The sequence below is a fragment of the Stegostoma tigrinum genome, chromosome 9, assembly GCF_030684315.1.
Source record: "Stegostoma tigrinum isolate sSteTig4 chromosome 9, sSteTig4.hap1, whole genome shotgun sequence".
NCBI classification, from domain to species: domain Eukaryota; kingdom Metazoa; phylum Chordata; class Chondrichthyes; order Orectolobiformes; family Stegostomatidae; genus Stegostoma; species Stegostoma tigrinum.
In genome coordinates, this window is record NC_081362.1 from 72,694,533 (window position 1) to 72,715,153 (window position 20,621).

Genomic DNA, 20,621 nt, shown 5'->3' on the forward strand with positions numbered 1-20,621 from the left:
TAGAAGAATAGGAAGTTGTTTCATGGCATGTAGATTCTAACAGCCTTGCCCGTGTGGCTGTAGATAGGTCAGTTCCCCAAGCTGTAGAGTCTGGAATTAAGGTGCATTGTCTGAAGGAAAGGTTCAATCATTTATGATCATTGAGGGTTATTAAATCTTCTGATTTCTTTGCTACAGTAAGTTGTTGGATGTTCAGTTGTTGAGTACCTTCAAGGCTGTGATTGATAAAACTTTGGGAATTTGTGGGTCATACAGATTTAATTGGATTTGATTTCAGAAATGGAACACCAACAGTACCACTCTGTCCCTTACAATTATTTGTTATTTTTGGAAGCTACAGAAGTTACCATGCAGTAGTGAGGCTGGGAGCTGGTATGGAGCGCCTCCTCATTTATAACTGCAACATTAGCCTGTAGAATTTGATCCATTTTAATTAGATAATCTGCTTTGAGACTCCAGCTAGTAATTAACCAGAAGGATTTTTGTCTGGTTCGTTTGTTTGCTAAATAAATCTTCCTATTGATGATACAAATAAGATACTGTAAATGACACTGACTTCCTGCTGCCACTATGAAAATAGGGCAGTGCATAGTTCCTTGGTATGCCCCCTTTTACAGTGGGATTACAGGTTTTTTGGAGGAGTTTATTATTGCTGTCAGATTTGAATATCATTATTAAATTGTGGATAATACCCAAGTTCACGCCATCTTCAATTTTGACAGTGGTTTATATTGTCCTTACAATTTTTAAGTTAATTACAGTTAACCATAGTCAGTGAAGTTTCATGTTAAAATAGCAAGGGCATAGTAAGGCAGTTGAATATTTAAACAGAATTATAAGAGATTACATTTGCGTAGGTACTTAATCCAATTCATTATGAACTAATGTGCATTTGTTAACAGTGGACATACCTATGCCTCATAATGTGTTGATGTAAATTCAGCACAATTTTACAAACTAACTGGGTAGCTTCAGTCAAACAGTAACTAAGTGTCTTTCAAGCTGCCTGGCTTCAGTTGAATTTGAGTGGATTTATTTGAAAAGGCCTTTTGTTATTGGTATGTATTCGATATTGTTTCTTTTATGGCATAAGGTTATTCTTTACAGAGAAAGCATTACATTTTTTCCCTAAAATTGAGGCATGCTACTGTTGTGGCTAACTTAACTATAGTGGATAATAAAATGTGAGGCTGGATGAACACAGCAGGCCAAGCAGCATCTCAGGAGCACAAAAGCCGACGCCTCGGGCCTAGACCCTTCATCAGAGAGCTCTCTGATGAAGGGTTTAGGCCCGAGGCGTCGGCTTTTGTGCTCCTGAGATGCTGCTTGGCCTGCTGTGTTCATCCAGCCTCACATTTTATTATCTTGGAATTCTCTAGCATCTGCAGTTCCCATTATCTCTTAACTATAGTGGAAATGGATTGATGAACCAGTAATTTATCATTAACCTTTCATTTCAGGTGTGTTTCCTGAAAGTCTGTCTTGTAAAATATTTGCGTAGAGATCATAAATTTCACCATAATGATCACAGATGAAGTGTCTTTATGATGTGGTTTTAGAATGAATGTTGAGTACTTCATTGCTTTCAGCAGGATTTGCAACTAAGACATGGCTAGAACAGTTTTTTCAGCTATATTAGTGCTTTCCTGATCTGTGTTTGAAAGAGATTTCTTAATGTTTCAGTTTGAAAGATGCCTTAAAATGTTAGTGTGACTTGCAGCTCTGCTGTGCTCCTGCTTTGTTGCAGTGGTAATTTGTAGCATAGCTATTAAATTTATCTATCTTCGATGGCTTTCCCTTTTTAAAGGGGAAATAAATATTTTTTCATCCATTGTCAACTTAAGTACCCCAAGATAGAGAGTAGACAAGGTTTCTCCATCTCTGTCCCACAAAAATATGCTGTGCCTGATTAGAGCTCTCCTACTACTCAGTTGGATGTTTTCTGTTCTCATTTCATCCTACCTTATAGCCTTTGAGTACAAATGTCAGGAGCAGCAAAGTTGGGAATTCTGCTATTGAGTGTTAGATTGAGACCATTACAACTGAAAGGAGAATTTCATGTTTAGTATGAACTGGATTCATGTTCAGGCACCTGAGGTGAAAGGCAAGTGCCAGCCAACGCTTTATTCCGTTTCTAAAAATATTGTAACTGATTACAGAATGACTAATTTAAAACTCCTACAAGCAGGCCATTGTGTACTTTTAAGCAATGGTGTTTCTGTAACTTTTGTAATAAAATTTTAGCCTCCAGAATAAATCTGGCAAATTTAGTCACCCATTACTGATCTACTCATTTGAATCTAAATTAAGAGCTTAATGCTGACCATGAATCCACTGCTGATTGTCAGAAAAACCCATCTGTTTCACTAGTGCCGTTTAGGGAAGGAAACTGTCATCCTTACCTGGCCTGGCCTACATGTGATTCCAGATCCATAGTAATGTGGTTGACTCTAAACAGCCCTCTGGGCAATTTAGGGATAGGCCATAAATGTTGCCGAGCCAGCGACACCCTCATCCTGTGAATGAGTAAAGAAAAAAATGTTAATCTATTGCAATGGAATGGGTATTCAGGGAGGTACGCCAAGTTACACTTGCATCAGAGCTAATCGTGTGAAACACGCTTATTCCATCTTTGCTTGTTTTTGGCAATATCATATGATGGATATCAAGCACCAGCATTCCACCTGACAGTGCCTTGCAAGATTCTCACTTCAACTGCACCTAAGCATTAGAAGTGCCTAACTGTGCTGCTGGCACTCACATGATCTTCAGAAGGAGCATTTCACCTGCATCATTTATGCTCTGTTGAAAACTTTAGAACCCCGTTACCTCTACCAGGTGAAGGGGAGACAGTACATGTTGTCCAGTTACTGTTAATTCTGTTACTGTGCTGATCTTGCTCCTTCACCGTTGTGCATCATGGTAACTTGAACTGGCGAGCAGGACACCATTAGAAGGAAGTGGTTTTCGTTTTTTAAGATATCCTTCTGAATTTGACTGTCTTCGTGGCCTGATCTGCAGTAATCTGCAGAAATTGGATCTTGGGTGAGAAGAGACCCAGTGGGCCAGATTTTTAAAAAATAAAATGTCAAGTTCTGCTGTAGGAGCATAAGTGCTGTCTACCGTCCTACCACCACCTTCCCTGAAGTCTTCACATTCTGTTTCCCACCCCTCTCCCACACACCTTCTGAAGGATGCCAGTCTGACTGGTGACAGAAGACCACGCCATTTTATTTAATTGAGATCCAGTTTAGGCAGGGCCTGCATGTTCATGCCAAACATTTTACGTGCTCCTACACCTTCTCCACCTGCACATTAATTTTGGGGCATAGGTAGATATGCTTACTTTGTTCTGAAACCAGTGATGGCTTTGAACAGTATTTGTTATCTTTTTCTACATTTACAGGATATGTGGAGCCTCAGCAAACTTTAAATGATGTGATTGCTCAACTGGATGCAGTGGTCAATTTTGCCCATGTATCTAATGGAGCCCCAGTACCATATGTAAGGCCTAAGATCCTGGAGAAGGGCCATGGTCGAATTATCTTGAAGGCTTCCAGGCATCCATGTATCGAGGTTCAGGATGATATGGCCTTCATACCCAATGATGTTACCTTTGAGAAGAGTAAACAGATGTTCCATATAATAACAGGTGAGTGTTTGTACTTTTACAAGATAAAAATGACTAATTTAAAGATAAATTCAAATAAACTAGGCTGAGGCTTTTGATGGACTAAAGAGAAGGAGGTACATATTTACCCTACTTTGATTATCCCATAACCTTCAGTATTTGCATGGGATTTTCTAATAATAAATTCCCTTGTAAAGTAAGTCTACAACAAGGAATGGAATCATTATATATCTTTTGTGTTTAGCCAGGTTTATGAAAGATTGAAATTCTGACTGAAGATATAGGGGTGTAAAAATGGGAGAGGTGCTGTTATTGTAGTGACGGCATAAACAAATCACTGGTCGAAATAACAAGCATGTCGAAATAAAAAATAAAAGCCACAGATTAGTGCCTTGTCTCTCCAGAGGTGCAGCAAATGTGGGGATCCTGGTTTAATTTGGGATTTTGGACATTTTTGGGGGGAAGAAAAAGTTCCCACCCAGAGATAAGTAAACACAATTATGAAACATTTTGTGGTAATATACTGACTTGGGTGGAGGATAGTCATTAGAAAGCAAATAAAGTAGGAATAACTGGGTCATTCACAAGCTGGCAGGCTGAGCCTCGTGCAGTATCATAGTTCTTGCGTCCCAGTTGTTAGAAATCTGTACCTTGATTTCGATGTGGAAACCAAATGCCGTATTTGAATGATATCAAATTTGGTAGAATGTGTCATGAGCTTCATACAAAGAGGTTTCAAGAGAATTGGAGAAGCTGAATTGGTAATAGCATGGCACGTGGAATATTATGTGGATAAATGTGAGGTTATCTGTAATCTTTGGAGGTAGAGAGCACCATTTAAATGGTGAGAATTTGAAGAGTATTGAAGTTTAGAGACATGGGTGCCCTTGTTCAGAAACCAGTGAAAGTTAACGTGCAAGTGCAGCAGGCAGTTGGAAAGGTAATGGTCCTTTTGCCTTTTCTCCAAGAAATCTGAGTACAGGAGTAAAAATGCAGTTATGGTCCCCTTACCCCACGAAGCATATACTGCCGTAGAGGGAGTGTGACGGACATTCATCAGAGTAAGTCCAAAGGAAGTGAGACTGTCCGTTGAGGAATCTGTGTCTGTATCCTCTTGAATTTAGAAGCATGGGAGGTAATCTCATTGAAACTTACAAAATTCTTAACGAGCTCCATGTTTCCCCTGGATCAAGAGTGCACAACCGGTACTTTCTCAGTAAAGGGCAGTCCATTTAGTACTTGTAGGAGGTATTTCTTACAGATGTCCGTGGAAATGCAGTCATTAAATACGTTCAAGATAGATACCAACTGATTTCTGGATGCTAATGATATCAAGGGATGTGGGAACCAACATGCTCTAGGATGGTGAATAGGCTCAAAGGATTGAATGACTTACTATGGCTCCTATATTCCTATGTACCAGTAGAGGATACTGGACCTAAATGGATGGGCACTTATGTGAGTGAAGCCTGTCTGTGTTATGTCAGGCGTTCCTTCCTTGTATTTTGATCAGATAACAAGGTATAGAGCTGGATGAACACAGTAGGCCAAGCAGCATCTTAGGAGCAGAAACAAAACCTTGATTTTACTTCATTGACATTAGCTTACTGTGGATGTAGGATTTAATTGACTGTCCTCTGCACACATTAAATAAGAACAACTCAAACCACAAGGAACAGATAGCAACAGAGGTGGGGAATGCTGGTCTCTAAACCTGCCTGGTTAAAAGCTGCTGTTTCAGTAATGTAAATGTAAAGGATATAATCCAGTGTATCAGAATTCAGCAGCCAGTGCTAAAGGTGTACAGGGAGGGAGAGCATCACAAGAAGTTTGAGCTGCAGTCAAGGCATATGCCCAGTCAACTATAAACATTGTGTAACAAAGTGAAGTGGATGAACACAGCAGGCCACGCAGCATCTTAGGAGCACAAAAACTGACGTTTCGGGCCTAGTCCCTTCATTGTGTGCCTGATTTGATTCAAGGATCATTGAGCTATCACATGCTGAAACTGAGCCCTCCTCCACTTCAAATCACCGATCATTTTTTCTCAATATTGTTGATGTGTGTTCTCTTTGGAATGACAGCATCTTGCCTCCCCTGCTTGTTAGGATATACCAGCTGTGGCTTAGTGGTAGCCACTTTCATCTTTTGAGTCTTAGGTTTCCAATTTGAAGTCTCACTCCAGAGCTTTAACTCAAAGTCAAGGCTGACTCCATTGCAGTACTAAAGGAGTGTTGCACTAGTAGTGGTGCTATCTTTCAGATGAGATTTTAAACCCAGAACTCATCGACATGCTGAGGTGAATGTAAATGATTGTTACAAAGTAGAGGAAGGGTATTATTGTCAGTGTCCTGGCCAACGTTTGACCCTCAACTAATATTTTAAAAAATCTTGCTGCCAGTAGGGGTTTGCTGTGATTTTTTTTCTCTTTGCAATGAGGATTTGCCGGAAAAAACGTACTCCCTTTGCTGGGAAACATTTTGATAGCTGGGGTATGAAAGGCATTATATAAAAATGCAAGGCTTTCTTTATGTGCACAGTATGAATGGCCATATGTAGGTCTCATTATTAAATAATAAAAGATGGTCCCGAACAACTAGTTTGAAAGACTGCATGGCAATCCTTTCCAAAGAAGTCAGAGAAACTTTGTATTTGAAATGTGTTACTGGTGAAAACCTGTTGTTACAAGGACCTTTCGTTGTTGTGTAGCTACTGAAAGTTCCCGATAAACATCTCAAAACAAACCTCTGATTGTGAACCGAGATGTTGTAACAACAATCAGTAGTGAGTTTTGAAGATAAAAGATCTCTAAAGAGAGGCATGGCGTTAAAAAAAAAACCAAATCTGCCTACAAACGTTTCCTAGAGGGGGACTATGAATCTGGGGTGTAGGTGCTGGTTGAGCATCAAGTAACGTCAGGAATCTTTTCCTTAATGAAGGTTATTACTGACAGAAGCCGTCTAGTAAAGTCTTACTTTTTATTTGCTCCTGTTTAAATGAGGAAGCAGAACGACTCTCCATATCAATAAAGTGGATATAGAGAAACCATTTGATCAACTGCAACAAGAAGTTTCTTCCTTGGTAGAATTCTGAGTGGCCATGATTGAAGTCAAATATGTTTCACTGGACTGATGTAATCACCTTTGTTCATGCTGCTAATGTTTCTACTTGTATTTAATAGGTCCAAACATGGGTGGTAAATCAACATATATCCGGCAGACCGGCGTGGTGGTTCTGATGGCTCAGATTGGTTGTTTTGTACCCTGTGACTCTGCAGAAATCAGTATTGTTGATTGCATTCTTGCTCGAGTTGGTGCTGGTGACAGTCAGCTCAAAGGCGTTTCAACCTTTATGGCAGAAATGTTGGAGACAGCATCTATTTTGAGGTAGGGTTTCTGAAACAATTTTCACCTTCCTGGAACTATTCTGTAGGTGAAGGCTACGTATTCTCTGCTGTAACTGGAGAAAACATTGTTTCCTGTCAGGACCACCTCTGTAAAGCGGATGGGACAGAAGATGGGAACAAATAAAGATGCATCCATATAAGTTGGCATTAAGATTCATTGTCCACAAATTTCTATCCTGTAAGTGCAGTCTGGCTGATATCACTTTTAAAGTGGACAGTTCTGTCCTTTGAAAGTGTGCCTAAGTAAGGTGCTACTAAACCAGTTATTGGATCTCCATTAGCAAAGTGAGGATTGGAAACTAAATATACCAGATTAGAAGGTTTACAGGACGGACAGGGAAAAGGGCAGAGGAGGTGGAGTAGCCTCTCCGATTAGAAACAAAATTATTTCAGTGCTGAAGATGGATATAATGAGGGGGGAAGCACTCACTGGAGACTAAGTGGTTGGAACTAAGGAGCAGTTAAGGATGTTTAAAAAAAAAAGTGGTTTACTGGTTCTTGGTAGCAGTACTGAAGTGCTAGATTGTACCAATACAGAAATTAGCTAAGTATGTAATAAAGCCAATTTTTTGGGGGGGGGGTGGTTTAACATAGATTGGACGAGGCAGACAAGCACCTGTCAGAAAGGTAGTGGATTTCTGTAGTGTGTCTGGGATAGTTTCCCACAGCAGTTTCTCTTCACTGCAACAAGGCACAGCCATAGGCAACTAAAGAATTAAGGGCTTACAAAAATGCAAAAAACAACACGTTCTGCTGAATGGGAAAGATGCAAAATCTAGCAAAGTGCAACAGAGCAGCTTATAAGAAATACTAAGAGATTATGAAAGGAAACTTGATGGGGATGTCAAAACCAATAAGTTTCATATTTTACATAAAGGAAGAGAGTGTGGGCAGGAGCCGTGTTTGTCCACTAAAGATTGAAAGTGGAGATATTGTCAATGACAATGAGGAAATAGCAGACATGTTAAATAATTATATTCCTTCAGTATTTGCAGTGGGAAAGCAGTCTAGCTTGCCAGAAGTCCAGAGGAAATTGACCATAGATTGGGGATAGGGATTGAATAACATTAATACCATTAAAATGTTGAAAATACAAATATTAATGGAATTAAAGAGTGACAAATTCTTGAGACCTGACAGTGTCCACCTGAAGGTGTTAAAGGAAGTAGGAAGCGCATTCTGAATGCCCTTCCTATAATCTTTAAGAGTTTGATAGATACAGGAGTTGTTCATCTGGATTGGAAAATTTTAACAGTCACTTGGTCATTTAAGAATGGCAAGAGGAAAACCAGAGAACTACAGACCAGGTAGTCTAACATCTGTGGTGGGGAAATTTAGGTTCTATAATCAAGATGGGGTAACTGAGCACTTTAAATTTTCAGTTAATCGTGGAGAGCCAGCATGGATTCATATCAGGTAGGTCTTGCCTGACAAATGTCATTGAATTTTTTTGAAGATATGGTTAAGGTATTGGATAAAGGAATGTCTGTGGATATTGTTTACAAGGGCTTCCAGAAGACATGTGATGAAGTCCCAAAAGCGACTGCTAAATAAAGTAGAAGCCCACAGAATTGAGGGCAAATGACTGACATAGCTGGGAAATTAGTTGAGTGGCAGATGACAAAGTGGAGAAAATGGGTAGGTACACAATTGGCAGCATGTGACAAAGTGGTCTCGTACAAGGATCTGTGTTGCAGCCTCAATTATTTAGATTATTTATGAATGACATGGATTATGACAAAGAAATTCATATGTCCAAGCTTGCTGATGACACAAAGTTAAGTAGTATTGTAGACAGTGTTGATGATAGTCTTTCAATATCCCTTTCTAATCTTATGCTAAGTGAACAGGCACACTATGGCAGGTGGAGTTGAGTGCAAGTGTAAGATTATGTTTTGTACCAGGAAAGGATAGATCAGGGTACATTCTAGATAGCATAAAGTTTAATGCAATGGATGTCCAAAGAGAATTTGGGGTGGGGTGGAGGTTCAGGTCCATAGATCTTTAAAATGTCACATACAGGTACAGAAAATAATCAAGAAAGCTGAAGAAATTCTGGTTTTTATATCTTGAGGACTGAAATACAAAGGATGCTGAAGTTATGCTATGGTTGTACAACATACGAGTTAGACCCGACTTGGGCTACTGAGAGCAGATCTGGGCACTACACCTAAGAAAGGATATATGGCTTGAAGGCTTTTAAGTTATTAGAAGACAATATGCAAATTAAGCCTGCTTTCTGTAGAATTCATGTTAAGGGGTGATCTGATCAAAGTCTTTGAGGAACTTTGTGGCACAATGATAGTATCTTGGCCTCTGAGCTAGGAAGGCCTTGGTTCAAATGACATGCTGCGCAGGTTTGTAGCAACATTCTTATAGCAGATTGATTTAGAAAAATCTTGAAGTCTTCAAGATATTAGCAGGGTAAGAAAGGGTGGATAAAGATAATTTATTTCGAATGGTTAAAATTCTAGAACTAGTGCATGTTTGGCTGGCAGTAATTCTCTGACATTTAAGAGAGATGTTAGGATGCAAAGGGTGATTGATGTTTGGAACCTTTTCCCACAAATAGTGGTGGATGCTGGATCACTCGTTAATTTTAAGTCTGCGATAATAAATTTTTGTTCGCCAAAGGTGTTAAGGGATGTGAGTCAAAGGCAGGTATATGGAGTTAGTGAGATCACAACTGATTTGTGGCCTGAATTGTGGAACAGGCTCGAGGGGCTGAATGGCCTTCGCTGTTCCTATGTTCTCAATGTGGTTGAGGCTAATCTGAGCTATGAATACTAATTTAACACTTAAAGCTTGAATTATTGAATGAAATAACTTTTGCACATTACTGTCTCAGGTAAAAGCTGGGTGCATTTTTTTTACTGAATAAAAGCAAAATATTGTGGATGCTGAAAATCTGAAATAAAATCAGAAAGTGCTGGAGAAACTCTTGCCTGACCGCATCAGTGACGAGAGAAACAAAGTTAATGTTTGGAGTCCACATTGGCACTAGGGAAGAATCATATTGGACTTAATGTTAACTCTGAAGAGAGAAACATAGATACTGATAGACCTACAAAAGTTCTCTAACACTTTCCTTTATAATTAAATTGTGAGCAGCTAATTGAGTGGACTAGATTGAAAGATCTACAAGTAAACACTGTTTCATGTGGAAGGTGTGTTTGGGGCCTTGGACACCAAGAAAGAGAGGTAGATAGCCAAGTGTTAGGCCATCTGCGATTGCATGAGAAGGTGCCATTGAAGATTGAGAAAGTGTTAGGAGCAATGGAGGAGTGGCTCATAGTGTCGCAGAGGGAATGGTCCCGGTGAAAACCTGCAGGACACTGTTTTGAATGTCATCGCTGTCCTCCGTTTTTCTTGCATTCTTTTCCCTCACCAAGGCCATGTTCTGTTGGCTTTGTTTGCAGCAGTGCAGACCCATTTTTCCCTTTCCACAGATTGTAGGAACTGCAGATGCTGGAGAATCTGAAATAACAAGGTGTAGACCTGGATGAACACAGCAGGTCGAGCAGGAAGGACGTTTCAGGCCTAGACCCTTCTTCAGCAAGGCTATATACTGCTCAGTTAAACTTCCCTGCTTTTGTCTTCCCTTTATGCTAATATGCATTTTTAATAGCCACTGATGGGCGTGGGCAATACTACCTCTCCACATTTTGTTTAAATCCATTTTATATCTCCATCCCTGTTTCACCACTATTGTCAGCCCCTTTGTCTTTTGCTCCGGGCAAACAGTCTGTTCCATTACTATTCCTCTGCCTCTGAGTTCTGAAGAATAGTCGTACTGGATTCAGTGTTAATTCCATTTCTTTCTGCACAATTGTCAGACCAGAGTTTCTCCAACATTTTTATTATGTGCTGTCTGCTTTTGGTGGTGAAGAGGACTGAACATTTATCATTTTAACTGCATTTTTAAAAGAAGAATATAGGTGTAGTAAGAACTTGAATTTTGGGAAGAAGCTTGCGTTTTGCAGCAAGTTCAACATCATCAATAATTATCACATTGAAAGCACTGATTACTGACTGCCCTCTTTTTTTGGAGCATTCTAATGACTTTCATGTAGCAGTTGGTAGTCCATGGTTCAAGTTTAAATTTTTGTATTTTAAATAAAATGTCACCAGAAATTTAAAGCATCAAAAGCAAAATAAGGAAATATTAAGTTAAAACAAAATACTGGAAGTTGCCCCGATAGTATTGTTTCTTGCTCCACAGATCCTATGATCTTTCTTCAAAACTGGAAAAACCTATCAATGCACCAAGTTTTAAGCAAGTACAAAGGCAGAGGAAGGAAGGAGAAACTAGTTGAGAGAGAAGGGGAAAATCTGAAACGATGGAAGACAGGAGGGACTAAATGACAAATAGATGATGATACAAAGGAAGTGGACAAGGAAAGAAACAAAACATGGGTTGAGAGCAGGTGCAGACAGCAATAATAGAATCACCACCAATGGGTGATGGCTATGCACATAGTATTTATGAGTAGGAAATAAGCCAATCTGTCCTTTAAGCCTATGATGCTATTTTATAGCCTGTGGACTCAATTCAACTTCCCTGTCTGTTCCCCATAATCCTTCATTTATTTGTCAAATAAATGCCTCATTAGTTAGACTACCCTCTTTTTACAACGCTCGCCCTCCGTCCATTCCCCGATTACCCCGTCTTCCCTTTACTACCCTACTGCCATCCTATGACCCATATTCCCTTTACTGTCATTGCTCTCGCCCACTGTCACTTGCCTCATTCCAAAAAAAACCAATGGGTACAGGCCTAATATGTTCAACCTTTCCTCATAAATTAAGCTCATCATCCCAGGATTGAGTCTGAACTTTGTCTCAACAGCTTTGAATGCAGTTTCAAATAAGGAAATCAGAACTGTACTGTTGACGATATAGTTTCAGCAAGGCTGTATACTGCTCAGTTAAACTTCCCTGCTTTTGTCTTCCCTTTTATACTAATATGCATTTTTAATAGCCACTGTGGGGCGTGACAGTACTACCTCGCCAGTATTTATTGTCTGTCCCGAGCTGCCTCCTTGAACCGCTGCAGTTCATGTGACACAGACAGACCCACTGTGCTCTAAGGGGAGTTCCAGGATTTTGATCTAGCAACAGTGCAGGAAGAGCAATATATTTCCAGGTCAAGATAGTGAGTGGCTTGGAAGGTAATATTCAGGTGGTGATGTTCCTATATATCTGTTGTTCTTGTCCTACTAAATACTAGTGGCCGTTGGTCTGGACGGTACTGTCTAAGGATCCTTGGCAAATTTATGCAGTGCATCATGTAGGTAGTATTTGCTGCTGCTACTCAGTGTCAACGGCGGAGGGAGTGAGTATGTCTGGATGTGGTGCCAAGCAAACGGGCTGATTTATCTTGGATGTTGTCAGGCTTTTTGGCTGTTACTAGAGTAGCACTTCGTACAAGTCTGCCATTATATCCACTGCCCTATCTTTTATTCTAGTTTCCTATTTCACTTTTTACATTTATAGCAACCTTTTATTTTGGGTTTAAACAGTAGTCTGGGACATTATTGATTAATCTGGCCGTGTTGCACAGTACAAGATCTAGAATGACCAGCTTTGTGATCAGAGATAATGGGAACTGCAGATGTTGGAGAATCTGAGATAACAAAGTGTGAAGCTGGATGAACACAGCAGGCCAAGCAGCATCAGAGGAGCAGGAAAGTTGACATGCTGGATCGACTGCACCCATTGTGGCTTCCTCTACATTGGGGAAACCAAACGAAGGCTTGGGGACCGCTTTGCAGAACACCTCCCTTGGGTTCGCAGTCAACAAGTGCACCTCCCAGTCGCAAACCATTTTAACCCCCCCTCCCATTCCTTAAACGACATGTCCATCCTGGGCCTCTTGTAGTGTCACAATGATGCCACCCGAAGGTTGCAGGAACAGCAACTCATTCTTCCTCTCACCTATCCCCTGCTCCCACTTCAAGCCGCACCTCCATTTCCTTCCTACCTAACCTCCTCCTACCTCCTTGACCTGTCCATCCTCCCCAGACTGACCTATCCTCTCTCTACCTCCTCACCGATACTGTCCTCTCCACCTATCTTCTCCTCTATCCATCTTCGGTCCGCATCCCCTTCTTTGATGAAGGGTCTAGGCCTGAAATGTCAGCTTTTGTGGTCCTAAGATGCTGCTTGGCCTGATGTATTCATCCAGCTTCACACTTTGTTAACCAGCTTCTTTGCTTGGTTTTAGAATGCACTGCTGTAAGAAATTTTCTTAAGTACCCTGTGTGAATTTGGGCTATTTTTGCCAATCTTATTTGCTTAATATACATGGAGTTTAAAATCGCTTACTACCTTCTTTACATGCCCCCTTTATTTATTTCTGTGCTCTCTGTCAAACAGTGTACAAACTATTAGGCGGCCTATAAACTGCTCCCACAAGGGATTTGTTGCCTTTCAAGCAAAGGTCTAATGAGATCATTTAATTAAGAGCTTCACCACCATCTTTAGCTTGCTGTCCTTTTGATAGCTGTAGGTGGTGATGAAGCTCTGTAAGTTAATGCAGTTTCTAATCAAAAAAGAGATACAGTTGTCCGCATTTTACTTTGAGCTTCATTGGAGCAGGTTAGGTGGTCAAAGACAGATGAAGCGTGTGGAGAATTGAAATGTCTGACCAGGAAAAGTGCAGATAAGGTCATGCTTGTGACTGAATGAAGATTTTCTGTAAAGCTGTCACTTCAGTCTGCATTCAATTTTCCCCCCGTGTGGGGGTGAATTGCAGTTTTAACTTGGAACATTTATGAATTGTTTTTAAAGACAGGGAACTGGATTGTATTTAGCCTCTGGAACACAAGTTGAAATTGCCTTAAATTGAATTCAAGCCATATTGGCAAGAAAGGATCTTGTGACATAAATTTGCATTCATTCCTAGTGCATTATTACTCCCAACCCAATTTGCTATTAATAGACCATCTCTTTGAAAGACTGCAGGGTGACTGACTGTCTGGGAAATTAAGGTATAGAACTCTTGAGATTGGGAGATTCGTCAGCTATGACAAGCTCCTTGATCTCCAAAAAAAAATGGAAATATTTTAAATATTTCTTGTTTCTTAGAATAAGATTAACTTTGTATATATAGTAGTCATCCAGTGCAATTATTATTGAGTTCCTGCTATAACCATGCCAAATCCAAATTGGTGTAATGCTTTGAGCTCACCCTAACCCCTTCACCTCGTATGTGATTGCCCCTCCTTAGCTCCCCAATCTTTCGTCTGATCCCACTGTCAGCAAGGCAAAAAAAAAGTCATTTATTTTGAACCCTTTGCACCATTAAATGCCTAGATAATTCTGGTGCAATGGCATATAATTGATTTATTTTTGTAGACATTTCAATAAGTCATTGATCTAAACAACCCTGTAAATGGATTATTTATTTTGATTAAATTTTGTTCCAAAATGCCTTTAATCAATACAACAATTCACTCTTGTACATAGTTGCATAAGGGCCTGCAGCAACCTCTAAATTTAATCATTTGGCAAATGCTCAAATTTTGTTGGCTTTGGATGCCTGTATATTTTTAAAAAAAGTTAATATATTGTATGGATAGAGAGAAGGAAGTAATAGTTATCTACATCCCTGCACAAATTGTTTCATGTTTGCAACTTGCTTCAGAATAGAAGTTTACTTTAAACACAAAAACCTCCATGGGTGAAGGTGCAACAGTGCTTGTTGACTTAATGAGCAGTTCTATTAACTAACTCCATTAACATCTCATTGTTATTCTTATCATGTGACAATTTGAAACCTAATGCATTTCCATTTAATAAAGAAGTCTGGCTGTGATGGGCAGGTGCTTTGAGATAAATTAATTCTTTAAAAATTAGCTCTTAACATTCAAATTGATTTAAGTCCTCCTGCTTGATTCTGCTTCTGCCATTTCAGCTTTGAATCCCCATGCTAGGGAAAGGATGACTTAGAACATAAGAAATAGGGGGGAGAGTAGACTGCTGTGCCTTTCCATGTGGTTATAGTTCATCTACTTCAACTTCAACTTCATTTTGTTGCCTGCTCCCCATAGCCCTTGAGTTTCCTGACACCAAACTTCTGTCCATTTCAACATTTTGAGATTGGGAATTCTAAAAGTTCACAACCCTCTGAAGAAATTTCCTCCTCACCTCAGCTCTAAATGAATGGCACCCAAACACGCTATAGCACTGACCCCATCAAACCCTTTTAGTATCTTATATTTTTAATGCGATCATCTCTCAACTGTCTAAATTGCAGAGCTTAGAGGCCCAATTTCATTGAATCAGAGAATCCTCACAGTGCAGAAAGAGGCCATTTGGCTCATCAGATCTGCACTGACCCTCTGAGGAGCATCCCACCTTGACCCAGACCCCACCCTATCCCTGTAACCCTGCTTTTACTATGGCTAATCCACCTAGTCTGCACACCCCTGGACACTGGGCAATTTATCACCTAACCAACGCATCTTTGGACTGAGGGGAAACTATTGGGAACCCATGCAGACCCAGGGAGAACATGCAAACTTCTCAGTCAGTCAAGGCTGAAATGACGCCCTGGTCCCTGGTGCTCTGAGGCAGCAATGGGAACCAGTGAGCAACTGTACAGTCCCATTTACTGAGCCTTTTAATTGCAGAATAGCTCTTTCAACTCAGAGACCAGTCTATTGAAGCATCATTGTACCACTTCCAATGCAAGAGCATCCTTCCTTAATTATGGAGATCAAAACTACACAGTTCTTCAGTGCACGTTTGTGTATCGCTGTAGCAAGACTTGTTTGTTTTTCTACTCTAATTACCATGTAATAAAGGCCAACTTGCTATGCCTTTCTAATTATTTTCTATGCCTGCATTCTAACTTTGTGTTCTTTGTACAGGTGCACCCAAGAACTTCTGACGACACTATTTCTAAGAAAAAGCTATACTTATCTTCCTATCAAAGCCCATAAGTTCATACTACCCCACGCACGCAACTGCAAGCTTACTGGTCTCTTCGTTTGTCTATGTCTCTCTGCAACCTCTGTATTCTCCTCACTTTACATTTCCACCTAGCTTTCTATCGTCAGCAATTTTGGATATATTACTTGTTCAGGTCTCTAACGTGGAATGTAAATACTGAGACTCCAGCAATCCCTGTGGTACTCCAATAGTCACAGACTGTCAAATTGAAAATGCTCATTCCTACTGTCTGCTTCCAAGCCATTAACAAATCTATCCATGCCAATATATTTGTCCTAACTTGAGTCCTATTTCGTGTATTGATAATTTTCGTGATATTATCAAATGACTTTTGGAGATCTGAGCACTTTGCAGCTCCAGGCTCTAATAGATAAATCCTTTTTTTTTAAAAGAAATTACTTCAGATACCATTCCCTTCAGTAAACCATGTTGGCTCTGACTGTCATATTAAGAGGCATCTTGACAGATACTTGAAAGACAGGGAATAGAGGCAAAAGGTATTTAGAAAGGCATCATGTGTTGAAGCAGGCTTGGTGGGTGAAGAACCTGCTCCTTTGCTGTATTGTTCTTGATTTTTTTTTTAAGAAAACTGTTCAATATTCAGTACATTATTTTGGTTCTGTGCGTTACCTTATCTGGTTTACAGATTTAATAAGTTGCAAATTATTAACTTTGAGATTTATGTACCTCTGTGGTTAAGGAGCTGAAAAGGGCTGCAGTGCTCACCAACCAAGCACCTACGTACTATCCTGTGATTTAGCTCCTCAGTAGTAGTAATCAGTTATTGCCGAAGTTAGGTTTTTAAAGGATATAAATTATAGGAGGAGAATAAGGAAGGTACAGTTGCAGCTCAGGTCCCAGGAATAGATCTATTAACTAGTGTCTTTTTACGGGAGGTTGCAGATTTTAAAAAAAAGTGTTGGGTCGTCTGCATAGCATTCAAACTAACAAGAAGAACAACAGAAATTTTTGACGGAATTCAACAGGTCTTGTTGCATCTGTGGGACGAAAGTTAATGTTTCAAGTTTGGAGAATTTTCATCAGAACTGACAGCAGCTAAGAAAAGCTGGTATTTATGCTGCAAGTAAGATTGGCAGTGGGAGGGGAAGGGATGGGGGTTATGGTGCAGTAGAGGTGAGTGGATAGGTGGAGTTGGGACCAGAGAGGGAGAGAGCGCAATGAAGGGCAGGCCAGGGCAGAAAAGAAGCTGAATAACTGATAATGAGAACTGAGTAGGTGAGAATGGATTGTCTGTGCCAGTAGCAACCTATGTCGTAACAGGACTGGGTGTATGACGGGGTAAAAAAATCATAGAAGAATGGAACCAGGCTTTAAAGTTCTTGAACTCAATGTTGAACCTCAGGCTGTAGAGTCCCCAAGTGGAAAATGAGATGCTGTTCTTCAAGTTTACACTGAGCCTGACTGGAGCACTGCAGTAGACCCTAGACAAGAATGTTGAAATAGGACAATGATCGTGTATTGAAGCGGCAGGCGTCTGGCGACTCTGGACCGTTTATTTTTCAGAGACAACCTAGGTGTTTTGCAAAGCAGTTACCCAGTCTGTGTTTTGTTTCCCCTATGTAAAGGAGACCATGCTGTGAATTTGAATACAGTGGACTAGATTGAATGAACTACAGTTAAATGATTCTGAGCTTCTAGTCATCTGCCACTTCAGCAAAAATGAACCAGAGTTTCCAGTCGCATGCCACTTCAACATGCCATCATTGTCCTGTGACAGCATTTCTGTTGCAGGCCTGCTGCTGTGTTCCAAGTGAGTTACAGCGCAGACTGGAAGAACAGCATCTTGTTTTTCACTTGGGGACCCGACAGCCTCTGGGGCTCAACTTTAAAGCCTGATTCCATCCTCCTTTTTTTTAAATCCATCCCTACATCTGATCCTGTTATGATGTGGATAACAAAGTGTGGAGCTGGATGAACACAGCAGGCCAAGCAGCATCTCAGGAGCACAATAGCTGACGTTTCGGGCCTAGACCCTCCTTCAGAGAGGGTCTAGGCCCGAAACGTCAGCCTTTGTGCTCTTGAGATGCTGCTTGGCCTGCTGTGTTCATCCAGCTCCACACTTTGTTATGTTGGATTATCTGCAGTTCCCATTATCACTGTTATGATGTGGGTTGCTTTTAGCATAGCCAACCCATTCTCACCCACCCTGTTATCACATGATATAGTTTGCTTTCAGCACAGCCTGCACATTTTCTGCTACCTTTTGCTCTTATTATCACTTATTCAGCATCCCTTCCATCCTGGTCTGCCATCAATAATCCTGTCATTTCTACAGTGCTTGTTCTCACACCCTCTCGCTCTCGTGCCGTTGCGTTCTCTCTCCCCCTCTCTGATGCATGTCTGCCCCCAGTTTCACAAGCATGCATGTGCATATACACACACCAGCCTGTAGCATGAGTACCCACATGCTCCTGGCTGCCATCAGTTCTCATGAAGAGCCACCAGACTCAAAATATTATCTTCTCTATTTCCCCCGCCCCACAGATGCTGCCAGACTTGCTGAGTTTCGCCAGCCATTCCTGTTTTTGTTTCAGAACTCCATCATCCACAGTTCTTTGTTTTATTAAGAAGAGGAGTTTGGTATGTCGAGTGAGGTTGGAGGCTAAATGTAAGGAACGGATAAACTTTCTTTCCTTGTATCTTGCCAAGGAAAAAACCATCATCAACAATGCATGTAATTTTGGATGGTTGTGTTTTACAGTGCACTGTGCATGTTTGTGATATCTTTTGACCCGTTGGCATTGACTTTGACATTGTTGTTTGCCAGATCGGCAACTGAACACTCTCTGATTATCATTGATGAATTGGGAAGAGGCACCTCTACATATGATGGCTTTGGACTGGCCTGGGCCATATCAGAATACATTTCCACCAAGATTTGTGCATTTTGTATGTTTGCCACTCATTTCCATGAATTGACTGCGTTAGCTGACCAAGTACCAACAGTCAACAACCTGCATGTGACAGCGCTCACTACAGATGAAACACTAACCATGCTGTACCGTGTAAAAAAAGGTAAAGCACAAACAAACAGCTGGATCAACTTGACTTGAAATGTTGTTTCCTTTTAAAAACTGTATGCTATTGTGTAGAACAAATTAAATGATGATAGTACTTATTTCAGAGTTTCCAGTTAGTCTATTGGAGTGCAGCACATTGCTGATTATTTTAGTAATATCGTATAATATTATCAGCTTTCTTCTTTGAATGGATCATTTCTGTTGATTTTTTTTTTCATGTTAACTAGGCGTTCTAAACAAATGGCCAAGATTCTGGACATCAATGGCCTAAATATCCTCAATGGAGAATTTTTGGATTCTAGGATTATCATGATTGTGCTTAGAAGGCAATGTCGTCAGTGTCAATACAGTGTGGAGCTGGAGGAATGCAGCCGGTCAGGCAGCATCAGAGACGCATGCTGTGTTGACTCTGACTCCATCATCTGCAGTACTTGTTATCTGCAAAATCTTTATGTACTAACTGTTTCCTGCCTGAATTATTTTTGAGTTTATTCAGCAATATCATCTTCTGGAAGAATGGAAATACTTGGGAACATTCACCCATGTAACAGCATGGGAAGGAAGCAGCGCAAATGAAATCTGTGTAATTAGTGTATTTTAGTTTATTTGTTATCTGAAATTTTAAAAATTATAGAAACAAATTGCTTTACGATATCAAATTCCATTTAGCTGCTTTATAGTTCTGAAAGTCCTGAAGTGATTTGGCAAACCAATCAAATGTAGCACTGCAGAGAGTGGATGAATGAGAATTTCTGGTGATATTGATTCATTTGCTTCCCACAGTCGGGCTCAGGATGCAGTTCAAACCACTATGTGAAATAGACTGGTTGAAAATGATGTTAAAAATGAGCCGAGGTAGATCAAAAGTTGCTCACTTTTTTTAGAAGTGGCATTACTGGGTCTGTGTTTTATAAGTGGATATGAAATAAGACAATTACTGTTGACTAAGAAAAGCATGATGAGTAATACACAGCTGGAGTAGGAGGATTGAAGACCTGGGGTTCAGCTCATTTTGAGCATTTGTAACAGTGTCATTTCAGGAAAGCAGTTGGTGCTGAATGATTTGAAGCCCAGCAAGCCTGTGCAGGCCCTTCGTTTCAGAGCCTATAATTAATGTGGGAAGGAAGCAATTGTAACTATGAACAACATGTTGAATATATAGTGTCTTAGAAGTTCCATGTGTTGCACACAGTCCAAATCCATCCTGCACTTATTGAAATGTTTAGCCTTTACTCACCTTTCTCTTCCTTTGCCCTCTCAAATTGCTTCCCCTCCCTTGCCCCCCCACACCATCCCTTCCTTTTTCATCCATACTTTTATGAGAGAGGGATGGGAAGTGGCAGAGGTGAGTGTGATGGCCAGCCGCAACGAGAATGTGTTAGCAAAACAAATGTTTGAAGGTGGATAAGTCACCTGCACTGGATGGACTACACCATAGAGTTCTGAAGCAAATAGCTGAAGATGTAGTGGAGGTGTTAGTGGTGATGTTTTAGGAATCATTGGAGTCTGGAAGGACCCCTGAGGACTGGAAAATTTCTAATGTAACCCCTCTATTTAAGAAGGGAGTGAGGCAAAACACGGGAAA

At 40.4% G+C, this 20,621-nt stretch overlaps 1 protein-coding gene across 1 annotated transcript in view; it reads left to right on the forward strand.

Moving 5' to 3' along the window:
- Positions 1-20,621, forward strand: part of msh2 (mutS homolog 2 (E. coli)) — a 72,820-nt gene that overhangs the window by 42,988 nt on the left and 9,211 nt on the right. The window contains exons 12-14 of the mRNA XM_048536166.2: positions 3,407-3,652; positions 6,813-7,017; positions 18,784-19,031. Coding sequence (XP_048392123.1) covers positions 3,407-3,652; positions 6,813-7,017; positions 18,784-19,031 — 699 coding nt within the window. The remainder of the gene's footprint in view (positions 1-3,406; positions 3,653-6,812; positions 7,018-18,783; positions 19,032-20,621) is intronic.